Here is a 15,064-nt window from a genome sequence, read left to right on the forward strand (position 1 = left end):
TTCCAAGCATATATATTTGCCCTCTTGTATAATAGTTTGTAAAGGAAAAAGTGAATGCTAGAAGGCCAATATTTTTAGCCAAAAAAAAACAAAAAAAATTGGTTAGTATTAATTTACATATAAGATAAATATATATAGAAAAATAATAATCACCTAACATTTTTCAAGAAAACCTACTTGCACACCCCCGAAATTTTATACTTTAAATCCACTACTCATTTTCTTTTCTTTTTTTTTTTGGATATTTCTTCTCACTTTTATTTACTCCATGTTATTACTTATTCTTTCTTCTTTTCATAGCATCTAATCCACTTTTATTCTTTTTTCTCACTTTTTTTTCTTTTTATTTATTATTATAATTAGGTAAATATTATCCTAACTTTTCTAAAATAACATGTAAGTTATCCTCTATGATGTGTCATATTCTAATTGGGTGTTTATTTTAACGAGAATTAGTAAAAAATGATTTGAGAAGAAAAAACAAGACACCCAATGAGACAGTGATGCTTGAAAGGCGGCTTAACGACGAAGACGAAAGAGTACAATGGAGAAGAGTAAACGCAATTAGAGAGAGTTAGAATACTTTTATGGAAGAATGATTTGGGAAGAGAAAATAAGACTTCTAATGAGACAGTGATGTTTGGAGGCGTAATGACGCCGACAAAAGAGTGGAAAAGAGTAAACGTAATTAGAGATAGTTGAAATACCTTTTATAAAAGAATGATTTGGGAAGAGAAAACAAAACACTAATGAGACGGTGATGCTTGAGAGACGCAACGACGACAAAAAAATAAAAAAAATAACTCAGGTTAAATAAACACACAATTAAAATATAACAGAAAAAATAACTTACATGTTAATTTAGAAAAGTTAAAATAGCATTCACCATTTTTATCATTTTTCTCGGTTCAATATTATATATCCTCAGTTAATTATGATTGTGATGCACTTTAATTTAATAATTAGTTTCATGCAAATTTCTTTGCTTTATTAAAAAGCATTAAAAGACTCTTTATGATGATTATGGAAGTCCAATAATTGTGAAAACAACTCGCATTGACCTAGTTTCATAATTTTTAATGTTCTTAAATATTATGTTTTTTCTTTCCCCTCTCTATTGTACCGCAAGTATATATTTGAATCATAACACTAGAGACAAAAAAAAAGTCCAAACTTGTCTTATTTATTATTTATTAATTATTATAATAATTAATAAATATTAAATAAGATAAATTTTAACAATTTTTTATTAATATTTTTTTATTATCAAACATTTTCAATATTTGAGTAAATTCACGGGCAAACTCAACTTGAACTAGCTAAAGTCTTATCCTTTAAAAGGACCTTAATGTAAATTGCTAAAACTCAGCTTAGCTAAAGTTCTATAAAAAGACCTTAATTAAGCAATTAAGATGACTAGCTAATTTCACATTGCTAATTTGAAAAATAAATGAATGTTAATATTTAGTAGGTAGAATTGGGCATAAAACTCACATACACCATTTATCTAATCATATATTCATATATCCTTATCACAAAAGAATAATATGAATTTAATTCGTTAGGGAGTTAATTTTCTCCAATCAATTTTTAAATTTTTTTATCTTAAATTTTACATCCTAAACTAAACTCTAAATTTTATATTTCAAAATCTAAATCTTAATGGTAAATTCTAAAATCGTCCAAAAAGTAGGAGTCAAAAAATAACTTTTACAATAAAAAAATTTACTAATGTTAATTGACTAATTAAAAATTAATTTTCTATACTTAATATTTCTACTAACATTTAAGACAACAATTAACCAATTGTGTGCGAGTTAATTAATTACTTTGATATATCAACATAAATACATACTTAGATAGTTAGATGGTATATAATGAGAAATTCTTTCAAAATAAGTCAACAATAATGGATCAAAATTAATTTAATATATAAAAAATTATTATCATAAAAATTACTTATCTAAAAAATTTAAAGTAACAAAAAATATATGTAAATATTTATATTACTTTTAAACAGATATTTAATTTGTTTTCTTTTTCTGTTGTCTTAGCTTAGGCTAAAATTATTTCTCTTAATATTAATAAAAATCAAATTTAAAATATTTTAACTATAAAAATTCTAATATTATGTCTTAAACTTATTTAATTTAAGAATATAATAAATATAATAGACTCTATTTAATGCCAAAATTTTCTTTTCACTAACTTGGTACAATATTGGTGCCACTCATAAATGGCATTGGGAGGGAATTTTACAACAATGTACCCTGAGTATATATGTTCCTACAAGTAATTAAATGCGCATATAAACAATGAAATATATCCTTCCTTTTTTTTTTTTTTCTGACTGCTTGTACTTTTTTTTAATTTCCACATACATGTACAAAAATTACAGATCCCTTCTACATAGAGGGCAAGATCCATGCCTTATGAGCCACTTGTCAATGCAAGGTTGGTGAAACATGTGATGGCAATGGGGCAAGCTTCTAACTGTTTCTCCAATTTGAAAGTCCTGAAGAGAAAAGAAAAAAAAAATCACAAAATTTCATAATGTCAATTTCATAACACTTTTATAAGCTCAACAACACACTTTGTAGGTATGATCTAACACAAAAGTGAGTAACTTCTATATACCAAACTCAATCCAAATATTATCTCTCTATATATAATTTTTTTGGAAAATTTTCAAGTGTACCGCTACATTAGTGTTTCAGTGATTTTTAATCGTTAATATTAATTATAGAAAATATATATAATATATATAATTAAGATTAACGGTAAAAATTTACTGAAATATCGATATTCTGATATACTTGAAAGCTTTTCAATTTTATTAATATTAATAAAAAATATATTTAATTATTCTATTAGTTTTTATAGTTTTATCAAATTTTTAATTAAATCTTTATATTTTTTTTCAATTGAATCTCTACACTACTTTTAATTTTATAGTTAGGTATTTTCTAATGTAAAATTTTTTAAAGTTAACTGAATATTTTTTTACAAATTAAAGGTATTTATAAAAATCAAATTAGATTTTTTACTGCATATTTTTTAAGAGAAATGTTCTGTTAATTTTAACGTTTTTGACATGAAAATAATCTAATTACAAAATTAACAGTAATATAAGGACCAAATTAAAAAATATATATATAGACCTAATTAAAAATTTAATAAAATTATAAAGACTAACAAAATAATTAAATCTAAAAAATAATAGTGACAAATAAAGAAGTTAATTATTTCTCTTTTAATTACTATAGATAAAAAAAGATGAGGTTTAAACAAACCTGAAGGCAAACTGAGCAAGAAACCTTTTCACCAGAAGCATCAACATTGTTGTCACTTGTAATTATGATCTTTGAGATCTTTTCAACTGAATCTTTTGATAAGCCTTTTGCACCACCAGTGTCAAAGATGTTTTGAACATCATCAAAGTTAATCTCAACAGCACCCATCTGAAAATGAAATTAAGGTTAATCTCACATGCATATGTAATTAAGTTGCGTTAGCAAAAAAAAATATTAAAATTAAATTTTTTATACTCAAGTGTAATTTTTTTTTTACCGAGACATACAATTAATTATGTTTTGTCATATTAACAAAAGAAATTAATTTTTAAATTCATTAATTGAGTAAAATTTTGATCTACTATGAGTATTAAAATTAAATTTAGAATATTTTTTTTACATTGTAAAAAAGTTTATTTGTTTTTTGGAATTGGTGTCCATTTATACACTTTTGTCCTTGATATATATATATATATATACATTAACAAAAATTTGTGTGTCAACATCATTGTAAATTGCTTATGAAATTAGGACCAAGTAAATTACCTGACTTTGGACAGCACTTAACATTGCTGGACCAATCCTTTCTCTCACAAGTCTTCCACTTAATAGGCTTGCAATTACATCAAGCTGCATGCACATTTACTCAACATCATTAGATTATATATATACAATACACAATTATATTTTCTGTTATCTATTAATATTATTTTCTTATAAATAAATTAAAAAATAATAAAATAGCCTATAATTTAGTCAATATAAATTTTAACAATCTTGCTAGGTAACCAACAATAGTCTAACTAACAACAAGCCAACAAATATTTTTGAATTGCATTTCATACTAATTAATTGTCGTTAATTAGTGATATTTAAATTTTATTTTTTAAAAAATACAAAATTAATGATTATTAATTACAATTGTTTAAAGTTGGTTGATTAATAATAATTTACCTATACTTTTCCAAATTTTAGATATGTAAATTCTTATTGGCTGAATATTAATTGGTTTTTATTGTCCTATTTAAAAGACCCTTCTTTTATACATTTTCAAACTAAAAAAATTATATTTAAATACATACATGGATAAGGAATAAAGAGATAACAATATGAAATCTCAAGGGCACTAAATATTTTATTATCCAATTGATATGCTACTTGAACATCTAAAAATGAGTATCAATTAACACTTAATGCTAAGTATAATGATGATATAAAGTGGATATTAAAACAAAATACATTGATTATGTAATTGATTATTTTAAGAAATACTTTAATTTGTTGTCCAAACACACCAACTTGAACCATTTAAAGATCCAATTAAAGGATTACTACAACATTGGATGGTGAACAAGAACTCACCAAGTATAAGAAGCAGCCAATTCCAGATTCATCAGATTGCCAAAGAACAAGAGAAGATTCAAAAACTTCAATGGAAAAAACAGCTCCTGAAATGGCTCCAATGGCAGCTCCTCTAATGAATCCACTCTCTGTCTCTTGTCCTATCAAAGCTCCAGTCATAGCCCCCAACAAAGTCCCCACTGCCAACAAAAAACAAACTCATTAATTAAAATCAAAACCTTGTATATATGTATTAACCTCAAAAGTGTCACAATTATTAAGAATTCTAAATAAATATGAAAAAAATGTCAAAAATACTGCAAATTACAGAACAATAATCTAACAAATGCCCACATCCCAAGATTCGATTTTTCTCACAAAATTCAAATTAAAGTACATTATTCAACAATAAAATAAAAAGTGCATTTGTGTTTCGACCTTTTAAGAAATGCAAAAAACAACCTTGTACCGTGTCCTAGTAAACAAAAGGACTCATTTTAGTAATGAGCTCGAATTCGAGTTCATTACTAAACTAAAAAAGAAAAAGAATTTGCTAAAAACACAGTTTTTCGAGTTGAATTAGTTGAATTCCTGGTTTTAATAGGTGAAATAACAGGTACAAATAAAAACTCAGAATGTAGAATGTGAAATGCTAAATAGAATGAAATTAAACAAGAGAGAACTGAAGCTATTAAGTTAATGAAGAAGTAGTGAAGTACCAAATGCAAAGCAGAAGGTGAAGATGGCAGAGAAGATGTTCCTAACAATGGCAGAGAGGGCATGGCTACCAACCATGTTCACCCTCTCCACAAAGGAACCCAACAAAGGACTTGAATTTTCTGTCACAAACTCCATTGATGAAGAAGGATATGATATTATGATCTCACAAGCTTGGTTATTAAGCAAAATAATGCTAGCTAGTAGTAGTAGTAGTAGTAGTGACACCACTGTTTTTCTATTTGATAGATTAATTATTGTTGCTATTCTTATACCTTTATTTATATATATATATGCTTATATGATATGATATAATGTATTATATGTATTTATAGATATAGAGAGATTTAGAAGGTGAAGCTTAAGGAGTAAGGGAAAGGTGAGGGAGAAGGTGGAATGAAACTACCATCAACCAACTCGCATTTAATGCAATGTGCCTCTTTTAGATTAACGTCACTCATTCACTCTCTCTATTTCTATGCTTCATTACTCTTTTTCTTAGCCAAGAAATCAATTGGCTTTCAAGTTCGGAACCTAACAGAAAAGAAAAACAAAGAGGACAAATCAATTTGATTTTAAACAATTTTAAATGGGATATTTTGGTTTTTAAACTTCTTTTATTGTTTTAGAAATTATTTTTATTAGATAGATTATTTTTCGTCATTTTTAATAAAAAATTATGTATACGAAATAAATAAATTCGTAATAAATTTTATTATGAGATAATTAAGTTTAAAAAAAGTTATTATGTTTCTTTTAAATAACAAAGGAATAACCTATGTTTTAAAAGTAATTTTTAAGAATTTTTAGAAAATAAATATCTAATTTAAAATTATTTTTAAATATTTATTAAAAAAACACAAGACGCCAATGGCACGTGCAAGTTATAGTGACGGCCACAAAATAATGAGAGAGAAAGAAAACAACAAAGAAAGTAAGTTCCCTTTTTGCCTTGTGAATGGGACAACTTCTTTTGCTAGCTACTCTACATTATTGCTTTAATAATAGAGTTTAATTATACATAAAGTTGTGGTATTCAATAATTCATCACATGAGTAAGAAGTTACGGATCCAAATTCTGGCCTCAACGGTTCAGCGATGACTTAAGTCCAAATCATTCTCAAATGATCCAAAAATTCGGAAGAAATTAGATAATTAAAAATTATTAATCGATATTTAAATCTAAATATATCTTTTTTATCTTAGTTAATTAAAAAAATAAGATAATAAAACAAAATTATATAAAGAGGAGTCTAAAGTTTCTCTAAATACGTTATACACATTTAAAATTTTACCTTTTAAATCTATTTTGACTTAAGCTTCGGAATATTTTTGTAGGTTACATCTATCATTCATTCAACCAGCTCGAAAAACTGTAAAATTTGTTAATCCGATCAGACTGTAAATTTCATCATTTAAGATAACTTAGCAAACAAGTTTTATTATGTTATTTTATGTTAGACATATAAAGAATTATTTGTGAGAGTCTCTATTTAATGTTTAGTACTAAGTTGTTTCTCTATTTTCTTTAATTATTTCTTCTATTAAAAACGTTTTACCTAGAGATGTGACTTGAATCCAAAATGTTCGAAAATGAAATAAGCTAATTGTAACAACCTGAATTTTGTACACATTACTTTAATGAATCTTTTGCAAATAACTTGTTAGATAAAATTTTTGATGAGTGAATTGAATACATTTGACAAATCTAAACAACCTGAATTTGCCATTCAATTTATTTGAACATGCAATCATTGACTGAAAGCATGTCTAGCCTTAATAAGAGCTAGCTATATAGTATATGGTCCTAAACCTAATTCTAACCTAGAAAATAAAATATGTACTACTATTTTCTTGGCCCTTGAATCCAACTATATGTTATATCTTGTTAGAAATTGACCCACGGTTTTCTATATGGTATTTGGTGGTATTCCAACTAACACATTCCATATAAGTAAATATTTACACTACAAAAAAAATCTGACAGATAGCGGCAATTTTTTTGCAGTGATCAACACAAATCATTGCACAAAAAAAAGTTTAATTATTATATTATTCTTTATAATTTTATCAAATTTTTAATAAGATTTTTATATTTTTTTAATTGGATTTCTGAACTAATATTTCTTTTTTCAATTAGATTTTTACTATGACAAAAACGTTTGATTTAACTGAATATTTTATTTTCAAATTAAAAATACTCTAACTTTTTTTTAAATTCCTAATTATCTCTGCGCTTCTATTTTCGTAAGGACAAAACTAACCCTATCATTCCTCTTCTTCTCTGTCCCCTCCTCTACTCCCGCCCCTCCTTCTCCTTCTCCCACTCTCATTCCTTCCACCTGCGCCACACCCCTCCATTCCTTCTGATTCCACCCGACGACCTCCCTTTCACCTCACGAACTTGACTTTGACGACCATAATAGAAGGAATGGAAAGAAAGGTAAGTTGAATTCAAAACACTTACAAATTTATATTTAATAGGATTTCGGGAACATTATTTCTCCTTTTTTCCTGGTTAATGTCATGAACTTAGAAAGATTTTTCAGTTTCAATAATTTTATAACCCTAAATCCCTTACGACTCTTTTGTTATATTGAGATAGTAATTTTCTTAGTGCTGAAAGAAAAAAACTAAACCCAACTAATAAATATTATAAGTCACTTACAAACGGAGAAAGAAAAAATTTTCTCTATTCGTGATCTAAAGGAAGAAGGAATTAAAAAAAATGAGGAGAAAAGAGAACATTCCAACAAAGTTCATCGCTTTAGAGAAGTTTATAGATGTTGATGTCAGTATTAAGTGATAATGATGCTGGCGATAAAGAAAAGCGGAAGGGATCGTGAGAAGAAGCGAATGGGTGTTTCTCGGCGTCGACGACTAAGAATAGCGATGACTCCAACGATGAAGGAAAGGAGAAGAATCAACAGAAGAAGGGATTGGGTATGATGGTGATAATGAAATCACTGATGAATGAGATGAGAGAGATCGACAATGATAATAATGTGTTCAATTAGCGGCGACGACTCAGAGTAATTGAAGCAAACAAAATGATGGCTATAATGGTAGATTTATTTTTTTAATTTTTTTTGTAACGTTTGTTGTTAAAAGGGACTTAATTAAAAAATATTATTTTAGATACTCAATTAAAAATAATATAAAAATCTAATTAAAAATTTGACGAAACTTTAAAGATCAATAGAATAATTAAAAAAAACTAGCGGGTAGTTATTAAGGCGATTTTAGTAGGATAGTTTATATATATTAATAGCCACATCATTAATTGATTTCTAGTGTTGCGAATGACAATTATTTTGCGAAAAAGCCTTGGAGCAAGTACTTTTATTAAAATTTGGCCAGCACTTAACCAGGAAAAAAAAATGAAGAATCTTATATCATTAGTTATAATCTCACACTATTAAAAACACTTATAATAATTAATTAATGACTATAAATTACAAAACTTACTGCCCCGGTAACACTCTTATTATTTCACTAGTATAGACTATAGTGTTTGATTATTTTTATAAAGTGAAAAATTTGTAAATAAAAAAAATAAAAAGTTAATTATTTTTAAATTATTTGGTGAAATCCATTATTTATAGTATGTAGAAGTTATTTATAAAAGAAGTCATTTTTTCGGATTTTTTAAAAAGAACAAATTAAAAATAAAAATAAAAAATATAATAAAATACATTTTAGGTGATTTGAACTTAGCTAGCTCATATTAATTATTCATTGGGAACATATCTAAGATTCAGAACTTATTAGTAGCAATATTAATTATACCGATATACCTACTTTTATTTTTTTATTATAAATTTTTTAACAGTTGATACTTATAGATAAAAGTTTTAGCTATACGACGACACAAACATGCATGAACTTCTCATTGGTAAAAAATTAGTGTTTAGTGTTATTAGTTGATGGCATAATAATATTATAATACTGGTGTAGGAGCAGATATATGCATGTGTCATTATATTGCAAGAAGTAATAATTAATTGATACATAGTTTTGGTTCATTAGGCGTGGTGTTAATTGTTTGCAGGTTAATAATAATATTATGATAATGTTAGAGGAAAAAAAATATTAAAATTTGTTTTATTTATAATTAATATATTTAATAAATATTAAATAAGATAAGTTTTAAGTTTTTTTTTTCAAATATTTTCGATAATAATAATGGTTTCATGCATGCCACATTTTTCTTTCTTCTGTGCTTAATATGTGCATTGCTCTTTCAATGTGAATGTCAAGAATTTTGTCATTAAAAAAAAAAAATCACACTCACTAGGCATACACACACATTCTGCAATTTGGCTTTCTCAAAAAAGCGAACCAACGTTTCTTTTTTTTTTTTTTAAATTATCTGATATATTACTGAATTTTATAGTAACTATTTTTTTTATTTACAATATTTTTTAATTCAACCAATTAAAGACTAATTTATGATAGACCTTTATTTAAGAATTTGTGGCCAATAGATTAGTACATACACAAAATAGTATTTAAACTCCTCACATTTGATTAATCAGATGAGTGAACTGACCACTACTCGACCAATTTATAATTATAAATAAGAGAAAGTATAGGGAGCCAATGGCTTAAGCGTACAATGTGTACAATGGAGGTTTAGGAAGTGTTAGAGATATGACCATTAGTGTTACATTGTCCTGTCAGATTATGCTTTTGGGATGAGTGGATTTATGACATGGTATTAGAGTTCTAGATTCGAAAGATCAAGAATTCGATCCTTGGTAAACCCCAAAATCAACTTAAGTTTTTGGGATGAGTGGTTTTCTGACATGAGATGTTTATTATCATTGGTATCCAGATGGTTATTCTGGATAGTATGGGTGATGTTATTAACTTCCTAGTACTACTCTTATAATAATTATAGTGGTGCACGCTTAGGCCATTAACTTCCTAGTATTACTCTTATAATAATTATAGTGGTTATATAACTTTAACAATATTTAAAAAATCTAAAATTAATGTCACACTTTTTATTATTTGATAATATTTTTAATTTTGAAAATAAAAAATAATTAAATTAAAAAGTGTGATCTTAATATTAATAATACATTTTATTACTAAAATTTCGTAATTATCATACTCGCTATAATTATAACTACCATTACCCATCAAATATTATTTATGGAGGTTGAATTCATAGTGCTTGTATTTTTCTTTTTAGTTTAAATAAATTTTTTATTTTTTTATTATTCCATTCCCTCTCTTAAATAATAAATACTATCCAAGAGTATGTATTAGTAACTCCTAACCTAATTTATACGTTATTTTATTGTTTAATTCAAAGAATTTTAAAAAGAAGTTGTATGAAATAAACTAATTTTTAAATGTTCAATATTAATTAATTTTTTAGTATAAATTTATTTTTGAATTTTTTTTAAAAAATTTAAAACTAAAAAATAGTTAATATTAACTAAAAAAATGGCTCGCTTATTAAATTCTTTAAAAAAATAAGTTTCAACGATTAATTAAGAAGTAATGTTTTCTATAAATTGCTAACGAATTAGAATTCAAATGACATCATCTCTTTATTCTCACTTAAAAGTCTCAATCGAGTCTCACTCCTAACTTTATATATTAAAAAAAAAAAAGAAATGTTCTCTACAAGTTTCTAGCAAAATAATTGGTTGATTCCATAGTAGTAATAATTAATAAATAATAATCATTAGTGCATGGTGTTCAAATAAAAGCGTAGATGGTGCGTATCTATCGAAGTGAAACCTCCATGCTTCCACGCAAGATTGCAAGATTGTCAATTACTTTGGCGGACCCATCAAATCTAATCTAAACTCACCACCAGATTATTATATGTATAACTAAGATCGGATATGCATGCAATTGCAACTTGCAACTTTACTATCAAAACCACAACAAATGCCGAATTCTCTGGAAGTGGAATATGATGATGGCTTATTTTATCTTATATTATTTTAAATTAATTATCTTATAATAAAATTTATTCAAAATTTAATTAAAATTTATGAAAGAACCAATTAAACAGTAGAAATCATTTTTAAGGACTTTAAAAATAATTAAAATACACTAATCCTAAAATATATATTTTTTCGAAATATTTTATAACTTATTATACATCAAACACAAAATAAATATTTTAAAAAATTTTATTTTTTAACAAATAATGGTTAAAAATGACCTAATTAAAATCTTTATCTAATATAGAGACTTAATTATAAATTTTAAAATTATAAAGGTCTAATTAAAAATTTGTTGAAATTATAAAGATTAATAAAATAATTAAATTTATAAATAATTTGGTTCAAAAAATTATATGTAGCCATCTCCTTAGTTTTCTTTGTTTCTTTTTTTTTTTTTCTCTTAAATTGCATTGTTGTAATTCGATGAGATTATTTAAAAAATGGGCTAATTTGTTTACTACTTAATTATTTGGAGTATAATTATAAAACTTGAAAAAATTCAAGGAGATTTGGTGGTTATAATTGTAGCAAATTAAAATTTCTTTCTTTAGTTCATAATAATTATTGTTATATGAAATGTTTCGTATATATATTTAATTTGGATGCTAGCTTTAATTTCCATATTATATACGAAACCAAAACTTTACGGTATTATATTCCTTTAATTAAATATCAAGCCATCAAGGTGAGTAGAAAAGTAGAATGATGTATTGATGATGATGTCAATTTTTATTTGATTAAGCTCCCCAAAACATAGGTCATATGCTCTCATTGCACTGACCAATCCCTAAATCTTACCATATCTTTAATTAATTTGGCTAAGATTTGATGCAGAAAACAACAAAAAAAGTTGAAGATGAGTTTCTCTAGTTTTTTCTATATTGTTCTTAAGAGGAGTAAGCTAGGACATTATTGACTAGAATAATATTATTATAACCTCAGAACATATATAAATAAAGTTAATAACTTATATATTTTATATAAGAAAAATTTTGTTGTGCCTACACAATTTTGAATAATTTATTTAAAAGTAGAAATCGAATAAAGCGAGTCCTATCTTTTTATTTTAAATTTTATAAATAAATGATAAACACCAGATTATTTTATAATATTCAGTCGCCTTCATACATATTATTTAATTAATTTTATAATTGATTATGAGCCCGTTTAAAAAATTTTAAAAATATTTTTTTGAATTTTTGTCTCATAAAAAATAATAGTATTAATATTTGGTATAATTTTTAAAATTGAATTATTTTTTTTAAGAAACTATTTAAAAACTTATAGAAAAATTAAAAAAATGACTTTTTTCATCATAATACTGCTATTTTTTATCATATTTTTATAAACTAAACACTTTTAAAATTAAAAATCTAAATACAAAATAATTTATTTATAAACTATTTTTAATATAACTATTTATTATTTAAGTTATTTTTTAAAAAAATTAATTAAATTATTTATCCAGGACCTATATATAATCCAGAATATACTTATACCCCAAAAATATCTCGAACTTTTCTAGATTAATGATGTGATCACACAAATGATTTTGTATGTGTCTATGGTATCGACCTCTTGAGACCCTTTTTTCAAGCTTTCGCTTTTGCATTATGATTGGTGGTTAAGCTATAAATGACCTAAAAATCCAGTTATTATACTCTAGAATGCATTAATAAGTCAACTAAATATTTAATAATTTGATCTATAATTAAGAAACTCCATAGTAGATTTTGAATTTTTGAACCATTTCATTTTTCTTGCGTGGATTCATGAAGTTTATAGATAGACGTGTTTGGTCGGTGGTATCACAAAGTATTGTACAGTTGTATTAGTATATAACGGTTTTATTATCGTGTCTCCTAAAAACATAGATTAAATAATATGTTAATATTATTTATTGTTTTTATACATTGTAATTTGTAAACGTAAAAGTTTATTTTTATAATAAATAATATTAATTTTTTTTATTATATGTTTAACCTATACTTTTATAATAAAATTCATAAAATTAAATTTTAAGATAACCAGACTTAAGCAGTTTTAGGATAACAAATTTAAAAAAATGACTTGAATAAAACAGAAATTGGATTTCTTCATCATTGTGAAGATCATGTTTGCAATAATATTGGTCCTTCTTGTTTGGGTATAATAGACAATTGGGTCATACTCATCATGCTTGCAAATCAATATATGCCATAATTATAAAGATACAAGAGAGTTCTAGAGGATCACATTCCAAACCCTACTTTTTAGGGCATTTGTAAAGGAGTTAATTAACTATTCTATTCCCAAAATATGGGACGTGAGATGTCATAGTCACATTACAACCCTTTTAGATTGATATATAGGCAAAGGCAAATTAATATGGCCCAATCAAATCTATATGGCTAGTTAGTTAATGAGACGATACTTTAAAATTTAATTAACCTAGCAACATTATGCTTCAATTAGGGATGAATACTATTTTTAACCTAGCAACATTATGCATTCAATTAAGGATAAATATTATTTTGATCGTCACCAAAAAAAAAATTATTTTGATCCTAAAATATAGGGTCAAAATTACAATTATACCTAACCATTTTTTATTCGAAATAATAATTACAAAGAATAAATTTGTCAAATAATACTAAAAATAATATTGAAGATCATTTAAAAAAAAATTAAAGATGATTTCAATTTTATTTATCTTCAATTATTACCATAACTATAATGCCATATATATATGGATTAATACTTAAATTTGTCTCTGAAAGATTACTCATTTTTAAAATTAGTTTTTAAATGATTTTTTTAGTTATATTAGTCTCTAAAAGATAAAATGTAAGTCAAATTAGTCCTTCTGTCAGTTGGATGATGACATGTCACGTTAATTACCACGTGACAGGTCAGTAATACGTGGCACGCTACGTGACAGGTCAGTGACACATGGCACGCCATGTGACAGGTCAGTGACATGTGTCACTTGACATGTAAAAAAGTTTTTTATAATTAAAATAGTCCTTGAAAGTCCAAACGTATGTCATTTTCATCCCTAAAATTTTAAAAATTAATCAAACTAGTCCTTATATAATTTTTTTATTTTTTCTTCATAATATTAAATTTGAAATATTTTTTGATACTACTAATTTTAATAGAAATTTAATTGACAAACAAAACATTAGTAATTGTATCTTTTTTTCTTAAATTTTTTTTAATAAAATTATCTCTCTCCTTTAATTCTTCTCAAAATCTTTCTTATTCTTTTCTATTCTAAAACCATTTTTTAAAACCATTGAGTACATATATACTCAAAATTGAAATGTATGTATTTATTAACCTAAACAAAGTTATATACTCAAAATCAAAATTTATATATGTTAACCTAAACAAAGTTATACCACTATTTTTTTTACTACATTTTTTTTTTTTCTATTACAGTATTACTTACATATAGGATGTAATGGTAGTGATACTTAGAGTCACATAAAAAATTACAATTTAAAAATGTAAAATTTTTAAATATAAATGATAAAATAATTTTATAAAAATTTAATTATTTTTATTATTTTATGTAAAGAAAATTTTGTTTATTAATGTTTAAAAAATAATATTAAAATTAGTAGTATCAAAAAATATTTTAAATTTAATATTATAAAAAAATTATATAAAGACTAGTTTGATTAATTTTTAAAATTTTAGGGATGAAAATGATTTACGTTTGGATTTTCAAGAACTATTTTTATTATAAAATTTTTT

At 24.9% G+C, this 15,064-nt stretch overlaps 1 protein-coding gene across 1 annotated transcript; it reads right to left on the reverse strand.

The window, feature by feature from the left end:
• Positions 1–2,193: 2,193 nt before the first annotated feature.
• Positions 2,194–5,592, reverse strand: LOC107478839 (NEP1-interacting protein 2-like). Its single transcript, XM_016098980.3, has 5 exons — positions 5,354–5,592; positions 4,656–4,834; positions 3,840–3,923; positions 3,294–3,461; positions 2,194–2,515 (listed from the first exon to the last, which is right to left on the reverse strand). The coding sequence occupies exons 1-5, from the start codon at positions 5,487–5,489 to the stop codon at positions 2,393–2,395; spliced, it is 690 nt and encodes a 229-aa protein (XP_015954466.1). The 5' UTR covers positions 5,490–5,592; the 3' UTR covers positions 2,194–2,392.
• Between the last annotated feature and the right edge of the window lie 9,472 nt (positions 5,593–15,064).

The sequence above is a fragment of the Arachis duranensis genome, chromosome 1, assembly GCF_000817695.3.
Source record: "Arachis duranensis cultivar V14167 chromosome 1, aradu.V14167.gnm2.J7QH, whole genome shotgun sequence".
Taxonomy (NCBI): Eukaryota; Viridiplantae; Streptophyta; class Magnoliopsida; order Fabales; family Fabaceae; genus Arachis; species Arachis duranensis.